At 36.1% G+C, this 23,340-nt stretch overlaps 1 protein-coding gene across 1 annotated transcript in view; it reads left to right on the top strand.

Annotated features, from left to right (window-relative positions):
- GPC5 (glypican 5) overlaps nt 1-23,340 on the top strand; it is a 275,817-nt gene that overhangs the window by 190,317 nt on the left and 62,160 nt on the right. The window contains exon 6 of the mRNA XM_027645659.1: nt 12,410-12,530. Coding sequence (XP_027501460.1) covers nt 12,410-12,530 — 121 coding nt within the window. The remainder of the gene's footprint in view (nt 1-12,409; nt 12,531-23,340) is intronic.

Here is a 23,340-nt window from a genome sequence, read left to right as displayed (position 1 = left end):
ACAACATGAAATAAATCTCAGGCACATCAGTCACCTGAATCATTATGTTTAATCATCTCAGTTGACAATGAAATAAACTTCAAAGAATTGATAGAATTAATATAAAACAACCCACTGAAGAGAAATATTTTTAAGGTGGATTGAAATTTATGTACATTGATAAATACAAAATGATAAAACCAAAATGTTTCACTCAAGAAACATACTAATTCCTGTGACTGCTGGTTTCTTAAACTACTCTCTCTCCAGAGATTTTGCATAAGAAATTAGGCTGTCGTTTTACTGACATCAGCCAATGACCTAAAACTTACAACTAAAATGTCACTGCAACACTCTTGTAGTGTGAAGACCTATTTTCCTGTTGCCTGTTCAACGTTAAATCATGACTACATAGAGACACACCCCCATATGTTTCCAAATCCCATGATACTGAAATGTGTTTTTTTCTCTCAGTGAAAATCCTCACTATTACAATGCTTTTAAAATTCAACCATTGTTCATAAATGTTCTGATCATTTCATGGTACAGAACAGAGATACTTGAGTTTCACTCAGTATCTAGATCATAACAGAAATGCGCATGTCCATATGTATACATATATATACATAGACACAAATACGTAACTATACACAGGAGTTACATATAATTTTGCAACACAAGATTCATTTAATATTTTCAGTCATACGATACTTGCTGTAAGGTGCAGTTTCCTTGAAGAACATTTTTTAGCGAAATTTTCGCTCCATTTTCTTGTCTTTCTTTGACAGCATTTCCCATAGGGAAGATAGCCTGTATGACTTATATTATCCTTGAACCCCTTGTTGCCTACTTGACATAAATTTCTGTAACTGAGGCGATATCATAAGTGAAGTTAAAAATCAAGTCTCTGAGAATAGCCTTATCTAGATAGATTCTCACTTCAAACTGCATACTAAGCAGTCACACGGAGCTTCCAAACTTACAACAGACAATAGACTTCCTCTCCTTCTGATCCCAAAGAAATAAAGTGGAACCCTTCTTTCCCTTGCTTCTAATTTTAATCTGTATAAATTTCATGTAAGTTTTGTCCTTCAGTTTGTCTGTTTCTACTGCATATTTTAGTAAATTAAATACTTTGAGCTTCTTTAGGTATAAAAGGCAAGATAAAAGCTTGTCATTAGCTGCACTGTTTTCTAGAAGGCGCTGAACTGCATGTTACAGAAAAAAAGCCAAGTTCTTTGACTCAAGCCAAGCATCTCATTGATGCTCAGGTATATAGTTCCCATTAGTGAAATAGCTAGACACATCATAATATTTAACTCTTGTCTTTTCATAGTATCTTGCATGATACAAGTAAGAATTATGATGACTTTACAAATAGAAAACTCAAAACCAGATAGAATAATAGACTGCCTTTGGGGAGCTTATGACTTTGGCAATGAGTACCCCAAGGCTAATGCAATGTAATTTCAGTTTAGTTATTTAAAAGTTCAGTATTATGTCTAGGCTGGTTGTCCAATATAAAGGGCAAGTCATCATTTCATCCTGCACTAGGTGCTGTATTTCCCACAAGAGGCCCTTCTCTCTCTTTTTCTTTCTCTTTCCATACTCTGTAGGCAATAGATGTCTTATTTTTAAATGGCTAAAGATATGTAAGTGAAGTACAGTTTCTAATAATTTTGTGTTCTTCTTTCTTCTGGGGGGCATTCCCCAGGGAAAACTAAAAAATTTGACTAAAGAATCTATGTTATTAAGATTTGGGTTGAATGGGAAGAAGGCAAAACTGAGTCACTGCCACATTTTCATTGTAATTTTGTCACAATCAGGCCAAACAAAGAACAATTACAGTAATTCATGGGACAACAAAACTGAAGCAATTATTTTTATTATGATGTGGAAATATGATCTTCCTATAATTTGGTACAGATATTTTTACTACTGTTGTCCTGTGAACCTTCATCCACTGAAGAGAAAATAAATGTATTTACCTGCACTCATTTATCATTAAAAGAAAACAGTAACTGAATGTGATGAGAGAAATTTGTAAAAGGAGGACACAAGAAGGGGTGATTGGGAAGAAAGGGAAACCCAAAAGTTTATTAAAGCTCTTAAGCCTCCAGAACAATCTCTACCTTTATACATTTAAACATTAGCTATGTCAGCCTTCTTAGCTCATATATTTATTGATTGTACCCACAAAGGGTAAGGAATGAGTTCATCTTTTTAAAGAAACATTAGAAGACAGCTCTACATCACGCATGAATGCAAGAACCATTGGGCTGAAATGCTGCGGACAACTCTGAAAGATCCTTGAATGTGTTTTTATCCCTTCTTATGTCCCCTGTACCATGATCTGCTTTGTATATAGTATTTACATTATACCTGTTCTGTAAGATATTAAAAATGTGCATCTAAAACATGCTTTTGTGCTACTGATATGATTTTGTCTAACAGAATTTGAAATGAAAGACACAAGTCTTATTAGGTCAGTTCAAATAACTGCCTAGTGGGTTCACAGACAATCCTTCAGCCTTCTCCAGAAGTTCATTACTCGGAACAGAAGTTCAGTTCATTACTCTGCTCATAGTGGCTTCTGAAATTGGAACTCTTCATGCATATGCCACTATCTTTGAATATGAATTGATTTAAAGTCCACATTCTTTGTGGCTTTTCCTGAAATACTTCAAAAATTATTCATCATGCCTCTCGTGGAGGGTGAAAAGCATCAAAGGTTAAGGCAACTGTACTTGTCTTTGGTATAAGGTTAGTTAAGGACCAGTAGAGAATGAAACCTTACTTAACTGTAATTGCTTAAATACAGGATTCTAAGAAATACTTAATCTCCCATAAAAAGTAAGTAACAGTAGCACATAACTGGTATTATACTGTAATGCTTGTTTCTATTATTTAATAAAATACAGCATGCTATAGAGCTTCTAATACATAACTCTGTATTTGTTCTTCATATGAGTTATGCGCTGTGCTCTGAGAACAGGTAATGCAGGTAGTTTGCAAATCAGGTAATGCACATGCTTCCAGCAAAGGTAATGTGAATAATAAAACTGTGAAATGAAAAAAAAAAAGTTATGGGTTAGCTACTGAACAAACTTCTAGTTGCTGAGAAAACTGTTTCCCGATCCAGATTGTAGAGTAATACAGCTGGATTTTCCTTCCACACAGATATATACAAAGTAAGCATGCATCCCTAAGTGTAAAACTAGTTTGAATAAAGAGACAATTACATCCTCTATCTCCTCAAGAAAATGTTATATTCTCTAGGATTTGATAATAATGAAAATGGGAACAGATGATTTTAAAGTGTTTTATTTGGGAGAAAAAAGAAACAAACCAACAAAACCAAACCAACAACCAACAAACAAACAACCCCCTCCACACCACACAATTACTATTAACAACATATCTTTCAAAAAACATTTAAGATGAAAAGCATCATCTGTTGAATACATGTCATTGATTCCTTGTTTGCATAATTATTCATACACATTCAGAGAAATTAGGAAGATACAGTGAATCCAGAGTCATGGAGATGGATTGGCCACTTACAGTGATTTATTAATAATCCACCAACCTTTTGCTAACTTGGAGTGTACTAGGACAACAGAGGACAGTAAAAAGCAGCTTTTACAGCACAGGGGATTTCATTCTTTAGAATAAACAGGAAAAAATTCTGTCAAGTGGCTCATGTCAGTGAATTTGCTGAAATAGCTTTTCACTCTTAACGTTGCACAGTGGCTTGGGTTGATTCCTTCATATGACCTTTATTTGCTGAATGACCTTGTTTTCTTTTGTCAATAGTCATATTCAGGTTAATTATCTGCTTGATAGTCCTTCACCATAACTCAACTGTCATTTTGTTCTAATTTTCCATAAATTACCTCAGGAAAAAAACCCAAACCACTCAATAACAAAGAATGGATTGTGAGAGTGCACCTTTGACTCTGATTTGTAGTGGTGTAGTCCGTATGGGGCTGTGAGATACGTATTAACTGTGTCAGGTACCAGTCCCAAAATTATCAAGTGCATTGCAAGTCTCTAGGTGATACTTTGGTTTGTGCACTGAAGCATTATGTTGGACAAAATATAAAATGTCGTACTTCTGTCTTCAAGGTTTGGTATCCTACATAATGACACTGTTACATGACCCTTTTGCCATTTCCAAGCAGAACTATTTTAGTGTCCTATATGAGAAGCAGGTTTCTCAATTTTAGACTAATTAGGCTTGACAGCTTTGTGTTTCCAATTTGTTTGAATTGTTTTTCCAAGGTAATTCCTTTGTTTCGCCAACTATTTACTATAAACATTTATGTGCTTGTTTATGATAATTAATATCTCTCATTTCCTTGCTCCATTAAATGAAGGTACAGTAGAATTATTACAGTTGTTAGAAGATTTCCAGAATACTACACGAAGAGGAAGATATTGTTGTTCTCATTTATCTAGATTTAGTGCACTTGCATATGTCTGCTGTTTAGTTATTTTCTAATGTAATAAGAATTTATTTTCTCAATTTTAAACATGTGACTTACCCAAGGCACCTAGTTTAAATGAAATATATGTCTCAAAGCTCCTCTTCAGTTCCTTTCTGTTTGACAGAGCTTGCAATTACTAGAACACATTAATTTGTTAGGGTGCATTACAGGCATGTTTTGTCATGCTTTTTCGTGACATTCATTTTGCATCACATATAAGAATATGGTCTCTGTCCAGCAATTAGCAACATACTGCTGAGATATGTACACATAAATAGGAATTACAGTGATTACCATTAATGGACAAGAAGACTGATTTCTGTGGTAACTTTTGAGTGAGAATTCTTCAAAAGTTCTTGAATTTTTGAAACAGTATAAAGATTAAATTTTGAAGTAAAGCAAAACAAAATTCTCTGATGTTGGAAACATGATATAGAAATTTTCTTTACAGTAGGAAATAACAGCAGTTCCAGGGAGATGTATTTAAGGTTTCATAACATTTGAGGCAGAATTGTGCCAGAATTCTTTCAGCTAATGTGGACTAATTCGTTCACAGAATCCCAAGAAAAATAATAAGGAAAAATAGGTAGGAAAAAGTAGTATTTTAAAAACAATGTCTATAACCTTAGCTTGAAATATATTACCTTAACAAGTTAATACAGATCCATTAAAACTACTTGTATTTCAAAATTCTCACAACGGTGCTACTATTTGATTTTTGAAGTGTGATCAGAATTTATTTGTTGTGCTAGAAGAAAGCTGTAAAGAATGATTTTACAGTATGTGTGTTATAGCATTTCTTCTGAAGCAGAAAATTTAGCTTTTAATAAAAGTTTAATTCTTTGCTAAAAGGATAGTCTGACTTAAACCACACACATGCTGTACTAAATTTCAGATGCAAAGTAAAACAATGCTTCTAAATACATGTTCCATACACAGCACCTGGAAAGAAGTTGTGCTTTTGGAAGTCTCCAGAGGGAAACCTGTCTGCCTAAGGAAGCTTTCAGGACATCAAGCTATTGCCTTAGCACTTCGTGTTGCTTATTAAGAACTACTTTTTGGAAGACGCAGCTAAAGTCAAAATGATGATGAACTGACTTCCAAACACTACATATAAAATCCTCTCCAAAATTTTCATATTCAAATTAAGATCATGATGGAATGTTGGGGGGTTTACGAGTTTGAGAAGAGCTCAAAAGGGCTTTTTAGGATTTGAACATAATGGAAATTATTGATGATGAGAGATATTGTACAAAATAAAAAAAGGTCTGGGCCACACCTGGAAATTCATTGAAAGAGATAGTCTGAAAGGCTCTATAGTATTTTATTACATACTTCAGTGTTATTTATCATACTCCTGTGAATGTACTCCCAAATAAACAACTTTGAAATTAAATACCTAATTTAAACAGAATATTCCAAAGACATTGCACTTAGTTTTCAAGTGTAAAAAGGTCCAAAGGCTGATCTGCTACTTTTTTTCCTTTATCAAAACAGGTGTGGTCAATGATAAAAAATTAAATGCATACCTTTTGTTAGTCATGTTTCAGTCTAAATGATTACAGGAACTTTTTTTTTTTCCAACACACAAATAACACAAGTTTTACTGAGTTGTTTTCCACACTTCATATTTTCTGTAAATTTAGCAAGTGCATATGCAATCAGATTTTTTCAAATATATACCAAATTACAGATCTAAAAATACATTGTCATTGAAAAATTCAAAGACATTTTATTTTATTTTAAGTGGGCTTTTGATCAATTAAAAAGTATTGAAAAAGTCTAGGACAAATGGGATCTGTCCTAGAATTATTATGAATACTGTCTCTGATAGCTGGGTGAAAAATATTTTGAACAAACTTTCTGCTCCTAACTGCAGTATCTACTCTTAAAAAAACTACATAAGACTAAAAAACAGCCAACACTCCTGTCCAAGCTTCAGGCATTTTTTATGATTGCAGTGATTCTTTGATTTGCTCATCTTTGCTAATTAAATTTTGCATCACTAAACACTCTTACTCATTTGTTGCTGCATATGTTTACTTTTTTACTGGCATTCAAGTAATTGTTAATATCTCAATTAACAGTTACCCAGAATTTTGAAATGCCCAGCAGTGATGAAGATGCAGGCAATAGCAGGTGTAAACCAGCAATTACCAGCAATCATAAAGCAAACAAGCTGAGAAAAAGTTATTAAAGTCATATCCCATGTCTGAAATAAAACAAAATGTAGTGGGCACATTGTGCTATTTTACCATTCTTAAACACGGAGAGACTATATAAATACAGGTGTTTGCTTGAAACTTGTAAGTGCCAGCAACTTAAGTTCTGAGGTAATTTAGAATTCAATTAGCATGAGAAGCTGAACAAAGCAAATTCCTTTAGCAATGCCAGTACATGAATGCTTACTTTTATAAACCAGAACATACAAAGAAGAAAATCCATTTAAGGAAGGGGACAACATATTGCAAAAGGTGCTGCTTAGTTACTGTATCAATATCAGTTAAAGGAGATGAAAACAGAAAAGCAAATACAGTAAATAAATATACTTTTTAAAAGTTATTTGGTCTCTTGTGCATTATATTCTCACTGTCTGGACCTTCCCAAAGCACCCACAGGAAGTAAACACCTACTTTCAAAAAATTTCACTAGGATTTCACTGCTTACTTCAGTCAGATGGAAGTGAGCATTGCATCATTTACACCAAACTGGTTTCAAATGCAGAAAATTAAGTCAGTGGAGAGACTTCTCCATTTTTGCCAGATGAGGAGTTAGTGATTGTTGTCTTTTTGCTGTGATGCTATCAGTTAAGATTATATTTTAGATGAAATACTGCAAATGGAGATGGGAATCCTATGCCATAAAGTGATGAACAAAATGAGCTTTGTCAGGTAGTGTCTATGTGTACATAGACACTCCTACAGCTGTGTAACCTGATACACACAAATGTTTCAGAGGTAAAGCAATGCACCTCGGTCATTAAGCCCCTCACAATCAGAACAGTTGTCTCAGTATCATGACCCTGGAACTCAACAACTTAACATAGAGATTCCTGAGTAGATCTTGATAGTGTCAATTGAGCCAAACTGAAAAGCCCAAGAGTCACACAGAATCATCATCAAGGTTGGAAGAGACCTTCAAGACCATCTAGTCAGGTCAACTACCTGCAGCTTCCTTTCAGGTAGTTGTAGATAGCAATGAGGTCCCCCCTGAGCCTCCTCTTCTCCAGACTAAACCCCAGTTCCCTCAGCTGCTCCTTACAGTACGTGTTTTCTAGATCCTTCACACACTCCAGCCCCTCAATGTCCTTTTTGAAGTGAGTGGCCCAAAACTGACCACAGTACTTGAGGTGCAGCCTCACTTGTTCTGAGTACAGATGGACAATCACTGCCCTGGTCCTGCTGGCCACACTATTCTTGATACAGCTCAATGTCATTGACCTTCTTGGCCATCTTGGCACACTGTTGGCTCATATCCAGCCAGTTGTTGACCAGCACCCCAAGTCCCTTTCTGCTGAACAACTCTCAAACCAGTCTCCTCCAAGCCTGTAGCACTGCTTGGGGTTGTTGCAAAACAAGTTCAGGACACAGCACTTGGCCTTATTGAACCTCACGCAGTTGTCCTCAGTCCAGTGATCCAGTCTGTCCAGATCTCTATGTGGAGCCTTGCTATCCTCTAGCAGATCAACACTCCCACCTAACTTGGCGTCATCTGCAAACTTACTGAGGATGCACTGGAGCCCCTTCTCCAAGCCATTGATAAAGATATTAAACAGGACGGAGCCCAGTACTGAGCCCTGGGAAATACTGTTAGAGACCAGAAGAAGGCAGTGACAGAAGGTGATAGTAGCAGTTGAAACAGATACATCAGGATGGGATGACCAGCTAAACTTGCTAAAGTGTAGAACATCACCAGGTCTTTTGGAGAGGCTTGACTGCCAGGACACTTAGGGATGTTCTGCAGAATAGCGTTTGCTATCATAATACACCTTTCATTGCTTTTATCTCCTGCTTGAAACATAGTCCAATTGCCTAAAAGGAGCTTGACAGGGAAAATCATAACAATAAATATGGTGTATCAGTATTTGTTGTCATCACAATATAATACAGATTATTTTGTGCTGGAAGGATATAGAGATACAGATCTGCCTTAAGCACCATGTCCAAAATGGCTCATTCTTACAAGAATTAATTACACATACCAAGAAAATAGTGATAGCCAATAAAGCACATGATCTTTTATCAGAGATCATGATAGAATGAAATGTAAGCCCCACCAACTGTATTCATAGAAACAATAGAGAGTAATAAGTAATTTATATGAATATTCATATATGAGCTCAGGAAATGGGCACCTTGTTCATCACTTTAAAACATGTTTATAGAATACAAATATATTGGTGCTTGTTTTTTTTTTTTTCTAGTGTTGATGAAAATGAATAGTACTTGGGGACCAAGTCTGCCTATTAAAGCGATGTGATACATTACCATGCTTGTACAGAAATGAGCACAGATGGTGGGTCTATTACTTCTCTAGCAAGAAATTTGTCATTTTTTTTTCCCCAGGATTCAAATCTGAGCAACACTTACTCAAGTCAGACTACCTCTGTGGGGATCCTTAAAATGTTTTTGCCATTACTTGTACATTAGTACTTAGAGAAACAGCAAGTGATTAATGCTGTATTAAAACTTTATAATAAATAAAGTCTCTCAAACCAAGAGTGTGAGATTTCTACATTTCCTTCCCCCTTCCAACTTAAGGGAAACATATTTTGCATGTAAATGTAAATCTACAGGGATGAAGTTTTGTGTACCATACTCAGATTCCCAATAGCTTGTTTAGCTTTGTCAGATCATTTAGTTTACATTAGTATGTTTGAAGATGTTAGATTTATAGACATTTGTTAATTAAACACAATGATATGTGGAATATGAAACAACAACATATAAGTAATTTATAACTTTTGCATGCAAAAGATACCATTTCAAGCAGCAAAAGAATAGGTTAAACAAAAAGAGGTTAACTTCCATAATCTTACTTTTATGATAATAATCAATAAAGCAATACTTCATAAGCTTTTGTCAATGCCTTATTATACGTGTGAAGAAAGAAAAAAGGTTTCCAGTCTGCCTTATAACTTGTCAGAACATGTATTTACAACAAACTCAAAGTTAAATGATAGTTTTTATGTCAGTTCGTCAAATCTGGATCACCTTCCAGTGGAAGCAAATTTAATATGGGTTGGGATTTCCAATACAAGAAAAAAGTAATAGATAGTAGAGTTCCTCTATCTGGAGAGCAGATATATATGTATTTTTGCTTTGAGAGAATATGAAAAGGAATGACTATAAGAGAATGAGTAGGAGTGGGAGACAGAGAAAACCAAAGTCGTTGCTAACACTTTTTACTGGTGAGTAAATCCAACAGTTCCTTATGAACTACAGCTGAAGAGGAATTCAGAGAATGTCAGCTCTGAAGAGATTGGGGAACATGATTGGAACTCCTAATATCGGGTCCACTCACCAGACAACACTACTTTCCTAGCTACTTTTGCTCATGTGAAAGAAATGAGTTAGTCCTATGGCAAATACCAGCTGTGCAAGGCTGTGGATTTCAATGTAGAAATAGCTGAAAAAGAAATGATGGTCAGTCTTGAATGAATCATTGCCAAATAATTCCCAGGTGAGCTAAACAGATAAAATTGGTGCCTAGGGAAGTCTCAGCTTCTGTATGATTGATTTCTTCCTGCATGGTTAGAGAAATGAGTATCATCAATTGAATTTAAAAAAAGAGAAAGGGTATTCTTTTTCAAAGTTATACAGTTCACTGTGGGAGGCGACTGAGTTGTGGGCAGCTTGGGCCCTGAATTTGAGTGGTTGTAGCTGCGAGGTTGTGAAGGAATGTAAACATTGAAGATGAGAGGGTGGACAGGGAGGACAAAGCTGCGAGTTAGCTGTGATAGCCAGAGATCCTGGACTGTCTGCTGAGTCATCCTGAGTTTGCAGAAGCTATAGAAAAGCCAATCTTGAAACGTTTATGTAGTAGGGGCACCAATGGTAATGAAAGATGCTGGCTAGAAAAAACTATAAATTAACAACATTTCTATGAAATAAAGGTCCTATTTTTGGAAGAAGAGTGTGTGATGTCGTGTTTGTGGCCGTCCCAACAGTGGCAGTTCACAGGTGAAGGTGTGATAGTTGGGTTTGCAGCATTTAAAAAAAACCTGTTAATTGAAGAATTCTGAGTGACAGAAAGTGAGAACACAGATTTTGCATGCTGTGCAACAGAAAACAAGAGCACTGCATAGAAAGGATAGCCATAACCTTCAAGACTTTTTATAGTGTTGCAGTATGAAGAGAAATTTCTGTGTTGCATTAAACCAATATGTTAGTTAAACCAGTTGTCTTTCTGGTAAGTGCAGCATTGTCCAGCTGGAATTAATTCCTTATTGATTCATCTATTTTGACTCAGACAAATGACTGTCAAAGGATTTTTTTTGGTGAAGGTTTTTACATTTGCTTTTCTTTTTCAGCTAAGAACTACCAGAAGATTTGTTGACCCTTCTCAAATTGCTGCATTAAACAATCACCCACCAGCAGGCATGCTGTGGATTTTTTACACATCTCTATACAAAGCTTTCCCCCATCACTTCAAGCTGGCAAGTAGCTTCATTGCTACAAGACAGCACAAAAAGCTGTCTGCTATAAAACAAAATAACACTTTTTGAAGACTGTGAGCATTCATATATTCAATGTGTGCACTTCCTTAGGAATATCCTAAATCTCATTTAAGGTGATATTTAAGCAAAGATCAAAGACAAAATATCATTGCTATGTGGCAACCTTTTTTTACTGAACTGCATTCAGTGTTTAACATATATGGAAGATTTTCTGCAGAGCTAAGAGAACATGTAATGTTTTTCATTTAAAAAAATTAGCAAAATTTGAATATACTGTGTTTTCTATCCTCATATGCAAATCTAACAGGCAGGAATTAGACTTTTCTTTACTCCACTTCTGTTAAGGTTATTTCCTTTCTTTTGCTGACAGCATAACAGCTGGCAAAATACTTTTGAAACAGAGACGTATAGAGCTATCTTCTTAAAGGGTATGCAGGCAATATGTAACATATGGAGGGTATTTGCATACTTTACAATATCTGTGATGAGAAGGTAGATATTCAGTTTTTCTTGCATAACTTGAGTATTACATATAACATGGTAAGTTGAATGAAGAATTGCATCTTAATAAGCCACAGAATTCTGCTAGGTTGTTAGTTTAGTTTCTGTATTTTGAGTTTTGATGTATTAGAAACAATGTTCTAATTACTACTGTAGTTCTTTCTGGAATCAGCATATATCTGGTTTCTATTTCTTCTTTTTTACATATCTATAAATTAAGTACATTTTGGCCTCTGTGCTTATAGAATTTTTGTAATGCTAAATAATTTATGCACAATTTCACTGTTGTCCTGCAGTAAGTATTCTGTCTGCATGTGCACTCACAAAAACACTACGAAACTTCAGGTTTAGTTCTGAACATGCAGTGTGTTGAGAATCTGGAGTTTGTTTTAAAACTGAAATGTGACACATTTAGGCAATCATCATGTAGTTCATATTTAGCAAAACCAAAGTGGAGAACAGTCTTTTTGCACAGACACAAAAATCCATGCATAGGGCGCAGTGTTTTGTGGTTCAAAATGTAGATAACTTTCCTTGTTAAAGTCTGTAGCAAACTTAAAACTATAATAAATAACAGAGCTTTGTGGAATGTAGTAATTATATTATGCTGTATTTCTTTTTTTGTGAAAAATATGTGCACAAAATTAATGCATCTCATTAAAGTGGAATGTTGGTACCATGAGAGATAATACAAAATAAAAGATGACTCTCTAAGAGTAGAATAAGTTACTAAACCATTTGTGTTTCTGTATTAAACTAGCTATATGCGTCGTGTGGTTGGCAGTGGAATCAAAGCTCAGTCTGCAAATCCAGAAGTAAAAGTGAAGGGAACAGATCCTGTAATAAGTCGAATTATTGACAAGCTGAAACATGTTATTCAGGTAAGCTGCTTTTTCCTATAGATACAGTATAATACTAATTACCACTCTAGTAATGAAAGTATTAACTTAATGTACATTAAAGGTTAATTGTTAATTCAAGTTACTGCTGAATGCACATCAACAGCAAAACACCAATTGCTGTCTCACTTCAGTTATTAAAAATGATTTAGTTAAAAAGCTTGCATATGGTAGATAAGTGTAGGAAATGAGACTGGCAGCTGGGCCATCTGTACCTGCAAGTACCACAGCTCAAGACTGCAGTAAGCGTACAGAAGCACAAACAGTATGATTTAGGTATATTAATTGGGTGCATGTGTTTAAATAAAAAAAAAAAATAATTTCCCTCTTCCCTCTTTACTAAATCTAGGTTTTTTCTTAACTAATATTGCTGCAAAGTTTCTTGTTTAGATGCCAGATTAAAAAACTAGGAAGTGTGAATGAAAATCACATGCTTGCTAAAGGAGCTGGTGTGCATTACCTGATATACATATCTGTGAGTTACTTAGTTTAAGGCTTACAAGGCAGTCAATTCCAATATGGTTCCACACAATAAAGTGTTGTAATAAGTTTATAGGATTGCAGGTATCTTTGGTTACATGCTGTATTTACATGCACAGGTAGGCAGAACTACAGGATAAAAGCCTGATTCTCTTGAAGGCAGCAGTTAGTTTGCTAACAGTTCTGTATTTCAGTTTAAAAATATAAGTTTTCACTCTAACCTGAAGACTCAGTGACAAGAATGTTCTACTGGCATTTCTTGTCAGTGACCTATCTAACCCAGTATCCTCTCACCTGCACTGGTAAAGGGAGAGCATGCACACTTGGCACCTTTGTGGCCTCCATTCCCTCTCTCTACCTCATTCCTCAAACATAAGAATTAGAGATATTACAAGACTTTTCCTTGCCTAGTGCATTTAGTTCCATTTAAGGGCTTGCTTTAATTTTTTTTCTGCGTCTTCTCAGTAGCTTTTAAATGCAATTTCTGGAGTTTAAATATTACTGATAGCTGCATGGTAAACACTCTTCTTCTTATAATTCAGTTTGTGAAAAATAGCTTTTCTCTGACAACAAAAGAAAGAGTGGTGAAATAGGAAAAAAAAGAACCCAACAGAAAAATTCCTTTTCCATCACTAGTGTTGTTTTCTGGGAGAAGTGCCATCAAGAATGAAGCTCAAAGGCCATCATTATTCCTTCCTTCTTAAAATAAATGTCTTTTGTATCCCTCCAGCTTTATCATGCTTTTGTCTCTCTTCTTTATTAAAATTTTCCATACAAAGAGATGCTATGGCTTAATTAATAGCTACAAAATAGTAGGCAGAGATAAACTTTGCAAATCTTACTGGGTAAGTCCCAAGGTCTTTAATCTATCAAGAATGCCCTCATCCTTTGATATTAAATCTGCACTGTATATTTGACAGTGCTGTTTTCCTCTAGAGACTAGGAGTTGTGTTGTTTTCTCCTCAAGGGAGTATCTGAAAGAGTGGAATAAAATGTTTCCATTATAAAGTACTTCATTTTGAGAGCTTATTTTCCCTTTTCCCAAAAGAGTCAAGTGGATCTTGGGGAAAAGGACATATAATTCACGTACTGAAATTCTTACTAGGCTCCAAATATGTTATCTTTCTGTGGGACAGCTTCTTTTCTTGTAGCTCTGAGTATAAAAATAGGGTCAAAGGATAAAGAGAGCATCAAATTCCTTAGAGACCTGACATATAACTGCTTTTCCTCAACAAAAAAAGAGCTGAAGAAACTGCAGAAAAAGCTTTCTTCTGTACCATTTACTGCTTGGGAAAGGAAGATGAGGAGTGCAAATTAGAGATTCAAATACAAAAGAATACCTTTTGGTCCTTTGTGATATGAAAAGGATGAATCACATATTAAGCTTATGATGGACAGGTAAATAAGGGGAACTCAATGGATTCTGGTGTTGCCTCAGATTTAGGCTGAGTTATATTTTAGCACTCTATTCAAGCAGTAACACTTTGAACTTCAAAGTTTTAAATAGCTAATTTGATAGAAACAAAACATTTGTCATGCTTTTCAGAACCAATCATTCCTGGAATTTATAAAAGTTTATATACTTTAATTCAGTTTTACAGTGACATAGATTGGCAGCTTGGTATATACCTTGCTATTTATGGAAGCAACTATATGTATTTTTATACAAATCCCATGTTGCCATAACCTTGCTAAACAAGTAATTTTTTTTATTTAGTTTTGATTTGTATGTAGCTATTTACTCTCGATATTAGGAGAAAGTAAATGGGAGTGGTAATTTAGGTTTATTTGACTTTTTACTTCAGCTTTTAAACATTTAAAGATTAAGGACATCAAAATAGCATTTCTTTCTGTCTCATCCTCTCATGATATGATATGGTGCTTCCTTTCCAACCACAGTCAGAGCTCTGTGTATATATATTATAGCCCGATTTTCTTTTGCCTGTACTGCCTGTGATGGTACTGAGGCCTTCTGGACTGAACAATCTCTGCCACTTGGTAAATATCAACATGCACAAAGACTCAGAAGCTTTGCTTCTGGTACTTTTCACAGTAAAAATGGTAAAATGCCCTGAAATGCAATTTAAGCAGTGACAACCTGTGACAGTTGTTTGTAGCAGGGGTGGAATTCAGTTCTTTAATCAGACACCTGCATTTTGGTGTTTAAGCTTCCCTTATATACAGATCTACTCCGTGGACCTTAGAGAGCTGTTCATTTGGCCCTGGGTAAATGTATGCTTCAGGATAAGATGGACAGTAGTTCTTTAGTCTTGCACAATACATAAGAAGTTTGGGTACATTGCCCACATGTTAGCATCTATACTGTAGACACGTGCAGTTAGGTGTCTGTTCTGAAGGATTTCACCTTTGTGTCACAATTCTGATCCCTTTTCAAAAGATAGTCAATTTGAACACACAGATTAGAAATGTACCGTTTTCTAAAGAGAAATATTTAGCTTATACAAACACACACATATATATATGTATATACACACATATTTCATTTTATGATTATATGATTTTCCAGTTGTTAAAAAAATCTGATTAAACTGTAGAAGGACTACTTTGAAGATGGTGGCTAGTTTTCCATTTAGAATACATCATTTAAGATAAATTGAAAAGCATGTTCTAAACAGATTTTGTCCTTCCAGACCAGAAAAAGTAATTCTTTTTAGTAAATCCAGAGTATAAAAACTCTGTTCGAAAGCTTCATTGTTTTATGAAACCTTATTTTCTCTTTGCCTTCAAAGCAGATGATCACTTTTATCGTCAATTGCATTGAATTTCCCTTCTTACTTTCAAGATTCCCAGCAAGAAGGCAAGAAGGATCTGATTATTTTGAGATGTAAAGGGAGATCCCATTTAAGGGAGGCTGCAGTGAGCTCTCAGAAAATCAGGCAGAACATATTTATCATAAAAATGACTAAATATTACCAAATAACAAAAGAACAGACATCTTTGAGAGCCCTTCCTGCTCATATTTAATGTGTACATAAGAAAACAGACAAAGACCATTCTGCCCTGCATACAGAAAAGAACAGATTTCTCTTAGTATCTCCTCTGTTCTTGCCAGTTAGATATGTAAATGCATAAAAATCCCAATCAAATGGTCAGCTTTAAAATATGTAAGTATACAATGCTTAAACATACTCTGTTTTCCAGGTTCTCTCCTGTTAGAAATTTTAAAACCCTGAAATCAAACTGGTTGTGTAAGTGGCAGTATCTCTTTTCAGCAGGCTGTGGTTTCTGTGCAGTTCTCCTTTGTGAGAGGCTCGCAGTAACCTCCTTTTTCTGTAAATAGTGGATTTACCAAAAAATCAGTAGAACTTTTTGATTCTATTGGACCCCGACAGCTACAATCTGTGCTCTGGACTCCACAGGTTCATATTCACAGCGACAAAGTGCAGTTAGAGGAACTGACATAAACTCTGCTGAACCAGTCAATGCTGAATATGGCTTGACAAAGTCACCTTCTTCTGTAAAAATCCTTACTTGTACAGACTGGTGTTTTGGAAGGTTTTAAATGATGGTATCCTCTTCATTCATTTGTCTTCACGGCAGGCAAATAATGGGTTCAGTGCATATTCTTTTATGTACTGCAATCTGTAACTATCACTCTAATAGGCAATCAAGATATGCATAAGTCAGTTGCATATGGCAGGAATAATAATGGTAATTATTTTTCTTTCTTCCCCAATAATTTAAAAACATGATTAATTTATTGTTCCTACAAGTACAAATACTAAGGTTATGAAGTAGGTATGATATTTTGGAGCTGTGATTACAGGTAAGTGGACCTTGGTCATTTCAGTGTGTTTCTTCTTTCAGATGACAATCTCAAAAAAGCTACCACTTCTGAAAATAATACACATTACTTGAAGCTTCTATTAACAGGTTAAAGACTTCCTAATTTTAGAAAATCTTGCCATAGCAGAAGATACTCCTATGTCTGACTTTCTAAATTAGGCAGACCAAATCTACTTCTGGAGATCTCCATAGGTACCTACAACTAGTGACTATACTGGAAATTTTAATGCTTCTGTCAAAATAAATTATTTCCAATTTCCAGGTGTAGTAAAAGATGTGTCTGAACTTCTTTAGAAAGGATCTCATATTATACTGCTAGACCACTGGACTGCTAGCTAATATGCATGAAATAATATTTACTTTCTCCACAAAGGGCTGTGAACTGTCCCTGACAGTACTGATGCTTGCATTCTTTAAAGGAGTAAATGCCCCTACTTCATAAGACATTAAATGTAGGTCTCAGTCTAATTTTTCCTTTACTACTGGTCATATATGTGTTTTTGTAAGAGCTTTTAAAGCACGGATTGGAAATGGTGATGTTACCTGAATCCTCATCTGCACATACAAAGAACCACATTTTTAAATTATTCATACACAAGGTGTGGTACTTGCAGTTGTGTTTCCCTTTCATCGCTGATATCAATTTGTGCCTCCTGACTTTAGTGTTATGGTAATTTTCCAATAGTTAGAATCTCTCTGCCTCTTTTAATAGTTCAAACAGTTGTATAAAAGTCACAAATCAGACATTCTGATACTTTGTTGATGACTGAATGGAATGAGAGAATTCAGAGTACAGAATTAGGAGTACAGCATTTGAAAGTCTCAGACACTTAGTTTGATACATTCTTCAGTAACATGCTCTTGGAGACTCACTTTCAGACCTTTTTCTTTTCACTTTCTCTTCTTAAATGTTTTTGGTTGATGTGGTATCCTGTAGAGGTAATTATGAAGTAAAAATTCAGCGCACTTTGTGCAGCAGTCATTCAACATTCACTGGTATTAGAATTGTATAGCTGTGTTCACTCCTAAACTGCCTATTTATTATTTTTGTTGCAAGAGGAAAGATTGCCTTACAAGTTTGTTTCATTTTTCATGTTACAAATGCATATCTAAATGTTAATTTGCTTACTTTATTTTTACTGCCTTTTTCACTTTTTAGTTTCTTCCAAAGTTAGAGCAATCCTGCAGGTACAGAATAGCTCAGTTTATCTTGACGGCATTTTTTTTTTTCCCCAGTGATGTGTTGACTCCTTTTCTTTTTCTTTTTTTTTTTTCTTTATTTCTGGAATTAATACAATGTTACTGTCTTTTTGAAATCAAACTTCTTGGATAAATTCTATCTTTGGCAAGGCATGATAGCAGAATATTACAGTGTCATTTTATGGTATTCCTACTTGACAGAGAAATCTATTCTATATTTGTTTTGTGAGTTGTTCTTGTCTTTAATCACATCTACAGAGAGCTGGTTTGTCACACTGTTGTGGGGGTTTGACCCTAAAAAATCCAATCTCCAAGCTCCCCCCACAATTTACCTCAACATGGAAGTTTTCAGACAGGCACAACTCAGCGTGGGGGAAGGGAATTATATTACAATTTATTACTTACACAATAAATACTGAAAAGCAAATAAATACATAGTATTAACAGAACTTCTACCACCCCTGAACCATCCCACATCAGTTCAAGAGAAGTTTTCAGGGTGAAAGTTAAAGTCTGTCTCTCACTGGGGTATCAGGGAAGGGGTCTTTTTGCACCCCCACCAGCCCTCAGCTCCTGCTGAGGTCTCCTCCTGAGCTGCAAGGGAACACGTACATCATCAGGTCTTCATCCCTAAGGTCCAGGGAGTCAGCTTTGAGTTCTTTCTCCATGGTTCGTGAAGGTTCCTCCCAGAGAGTAGATGTTTGCTCTTTCCTCTCCAGGTTGCAAGGTTTCTGGGTTTTGCTCAGTCTTTTTACCCCAAATAGTTTTCACCAAAAGTCCTTACCCAGAAAAGCCTGCTTGGTTTGGCTTCTCTCTGTTTCAGCTGCTGCGGCTTCAGCTTCCATGTGTCACGGGGAGGCATTCCTCCCCCCGCATTCCTCCTTTGGTTTTCGGCTGCTCTCACCCAAACCTCGCATAGAGCCTTCTCTGAGCCTCTCAGCCCGTCTTCCGTTTCTTCAGCCTCGACTCAAGGTCGCTCCCTCTCCCCCACCATTAGGGGGAGGGAAAAAGGGTAGCAGCGAGACTGCTCTGGTCTCTTTCCTATGCCTGGAGTTCTTCCAGCTGGGCATAATTGCAGCTGCTTCTCTGGGCTCTGCACCACCCCTCAGTCCGTCTGTGGCTCGGCTCCAATACCAAGCCTGCCTGCCAGGGGCTAGCTAGCTCCAACCCCCTGGCTGGCCTCTTAAGTCCACACTGCTGCCTCTCCTGGGCAGTGGGGGGGGAAAAAGCCCCCTAGCCTTGGCTACAGGCACCCGGTCCGGGTAATATACTGTCCCGAGCTCCGTTGCAGCCCAGCTGGGGGGGAAGAGGGCCTGGCCCCCCTGCAAGGGGCCCGCATGCCTCCCTCCTCTCACCTCATCTCCGAATCTCTCTCTCACACTCTGCCAACAACTTCCGACTGTTGTAATATCCTAATTTCACAGGGGCAAAAACACAGCTCTGATTGGTCCCTCAGTGGAAACTCAACTGGGGTCAACCACTTCCAGCCCCCTCCTGGGGGGGCGGCTCAACCCATAACAACTGTATGGACCTGACCTGTCTCTGACTGCTAAATGATGCTGGTTATATGTCAAATACTTGATTATTGCCATTGCATGTAAGATATTGGCATAATTTCTGTAAAAATATTAAACAGTTAGAAATAAGGTGGGAAATTATTTTCTGAGTGTCATCCTCCTCCCTTTAAAATATACTTCAGCTGCCAACATCAAAAATACACAAGAGAGTGCAGGATCACTGATGCTTTTATATCTCTTGAGAGTAGAAAGGTTTTCTTCGCAGTTCTGTGATGAAAATGAAGGTATAAAGCCTTTCTGCTGCTCACAAAGGTCTTTCTGTATTGTAAGTCAAAACTCTAGAAGTTACATGAACATTCTGAGATGACTGTATGTCCTGGAAAATTCTGTGTAACTCAAACCATCTTAAGGTTTACAGGTGGAAGGCAGAAAAGAGAAAAGTGTTAGGAGGGCCTGAAATTTAGCCCATGTGTCTCCTATTATTGCCTAGGAGATATTGAGAAGAACAGTCCCCAGCCACATAGTCCTTTTGATCAGTAATTTAATTAAAACTCCAATAATCTTTTCCTTGGTTTGTTTTGTTTTTCACTAACTAGCTTGCCAAAGTTATTAAAGTCTAATCAAAGTCCCAGTCATTTAGCACAAATGATCATTTTTCTGAAGTATCTTTTTTAAAATAAGATTCATGCTGAAATGGAAAAGAGTCTACAGTGTACGGAGCTTTCTGAAATTAAGTTTATTGTTCAATTTTTTATAAATTATGAGCTAATTAAACAAAAAATCCCTAACATTTGTATTTTCACTATTTTTGCTTATTCCATTTCTTATAAAGCCCCGCACGGTACACAGTGAGAAAACATATTCATTAATGCAATAGGGAGAGACTGTCAATTCTTATCCACTTAGTGCAGAGAACAGTGGCACAGAAAATAAGACAGCCTTTTCTAGCTACTTAGGTGAACAGTGACACTTACCTACGTATCAGTTATGGTGCAGATGCTCTCTATAAAAGTCTATTTTGCACCTAAATTTTTTGGTGTTATAGCTGGTAAAACTTGCTTGTATCAGGTTTTTTAGCAAAAATGGAACCTTGTTCTGCCTTCTCGTTTTTCAGTACAATATTAAGTGAAGGAGAGTTTTAAGATTTTGGAAGAGTTATAGCTATAACAAACAATATGATCACATTTTGTGATGCTTACTTTTGAAAATTGGACCTACTTTACTATTTGCAAAACTGTAGAAAGGACATTATTTTTTCCTATTTATGATTTTTTATTTTTGTTCCTTGACTCTCTTAAAAATGGATTTTTATTTTTGTTTTAAATACTTTTTCTTACACTTCCTATCATTTTTGCTATATATCTCTAAGAAAGTTTTGTCCCCCTACCCTATGGAAGTAGTAGCAATTCTGAAAGTGGAAAGGAACTTCTGATGCCCCTAATTCAAAATCTCAACTTAGGAAAAGGAAGGAATATATATATAGATATGTAACAGAGACAGACTAGAGAGTTCAAGAGGGTTTCAGGGCTCTGTCTGATGTGGTGTTTACTCAGCCTCTCATTAACATTGTTGGGGTCCACAGAAGCATAGCAGACTGTTTATGAAGGCTGGACTTGCTTTCTTTTATAATTTCATCAGAGAATAGAAAATCCCTTCCTTATGCAGTGAAGTGGTACCCCATTAGTTGTATAGATGGTTGCAATATTGCATAATGTCAGACGTATTGCATAATGTCTGACATTGCCAAATTTTTAACTAGCTACCTGGTTTTGGAGAATCTCTCGTTCGAAATATCATGGGGTTTTTGGGGGGTGTATGCATGCATTTTGTTATTGTTTTAAAAAGAAAAAAACTGCTTAAATTTATTGTTTATTTCAATTTTATTAAAGGCAGAAGAAGTTGTAAATGTCTATTTTAATTGGACAACATAACTTATTTGACTTCTGTGATATCTTGTGAGAAGGGAGAAGAAAAGTGGTGTAGAAAATGCACTTAATTTTGAGTGAACACCAGTTTAGCAATTGACTTATGTCTGGATACTTTCAATAGTGGATTGTTTTCAAGAGTGGTATTGTGGATTACTTTTGCTATTGGCCTTCTCATTTAAGGAATCAATTGTGCAATGGCAACCATGCCACTTACTGTATAATCTACTAGAAATGAGTTTAGGAATTCAGCATGCAAGAGTCTTTCTTCTTATGACTGAAGAACCACATCCTTTTTTCCTCCTGTGGGGCAATAATTGGACTTTGTAGAGATACATACAAGCCTCAGCTACTTGCAGTGCAAACAACATTACTCATTCTGTTGTTTCCATTTACAGGTCAGGTTGACAGTGAACCAAATGCAAGTGATATGTCTATAACATATCCCATTAATAGATTTAGAAAATTATATTAGTATTCTATGGTATTTATTGCGAAATTGTTGATTTGACCCGTTGATCATTAGTGAGATACAAATCCAGCCTCTGACAGTCCCCACTTCAGTTTGCTGGCTGTGGATTACGTACAGGAGCAGAAATTGTTCAGAGATAATGACAATTCTGAAACTGTTGATAGATACAATGGGAATGCATTCCGTCTTGTCAATCCAAGTGCCACAGCTGCAGAGAACACTACTGGACGAATGGGGGGTTGACTAGATGGTGTTTAAAGGTCCCTTCCAAACCAAACTATTCTGTGATTCTAAAATGGTACTGTGTGAACACATCTCTATGAACACCAGGTAACACACATGAGAACAGTCTTCCTAAACGCTATGACCATTAAAAAAGGTTGTCAACAATTACAAAACAGAAAGCATGAGGGAAACAGGCTTCTTTAGGGAATTCTTTCTCAGAATATGTGCAACAGTCATTATGCAAAACTGTGACATCTAAAACAAAACAGGTACCACAGCAACACAAAATCCTAAATAGAAATAAAAAAAAAAAGAAATGCAGCGGTATTTCAATGGTTAACTGCTGAGGGGAAAACAGTTGATGTGCACAGACTTTCTGGCCTGAAAAGTAATACATCCTTTTTGAGCATGTTGAATGGTTCCTATTTGAGACAGGCTATTTCGTTTTAGTCTCAGTCCTGGGAAATCCTCTGAGTCAGTGACCTGTGGACAGCAATACAAAGTAAGTCATTTGCTGCAGGCATCATCATAATTTGTTCTCCTTGTCAGTTTGTAAAATAAGCAACGTGTTCAGCAGGCACAAGAAATATCAGTCTGGAAAGCAATCTGTTGCTCCGAAATCTTATAAACAGAAGTATCATGTTATCTATAAGGGCTATTTGTTGGCTAAAGAACTCATCTGCAAGTGTTGGAAATTGTAGAAAACAGGAGCATAATATGGAGCATTGAACTGCTTCTGAATCCTGTAATGTGTGTGTGTAAAATCTATGTGGATTACAAACTGAATCTGAAACTGTACCATATAAATTAAGGTCACAAATTTTGATCAGCACAACCTTAGTTTTGTCTTGAGAGAATCAGTCAGCAAATGGTTGAAGAATCAGTGTCAAAAGAAAGGTATTTAATTTGCATGAAGTCACAGCAAAGCTGTTCAGCACTGTGGACTTAAAAGAAGTACCAGAAAAAAAGCTGTGCTATGCAATTTTTAATTCAGTTTTTGTTTCAAGAGAAAATACAGGCAAAGACAAATACATCCTGGCAGCATATGGTTATGTGTTAGGTTTGTGGTTAGGTTTCTTAGGTTCCCTTCAGTAAAAAAATATTAGACTTCTCTGTATTTAACTGCCTACTACATAAAAAAAAAAAAAAAAAAAAAAAAAAAAAAA

The sequence above is a fragment of the Corapipo altera genome, unplaced genomic scaffold (genome assembly GCF_003945725.1).
Source record: "Corapipo altera isolate COAL_440 unplaced genomic scaffold, ASM394572v1 0, whole genome shotgun sequence".
Lineage (NCBI taxonomy): Eukaryota > Metazoa > Chordata > Aves > Passeriformes > Pipridae > Corapipo > Corapipo altera.
The sequence above is the reverse complement of the archived record's forward strand: the minus strand, read 5'-3'. Positions and strand labels throughout refer to the sequence as shown.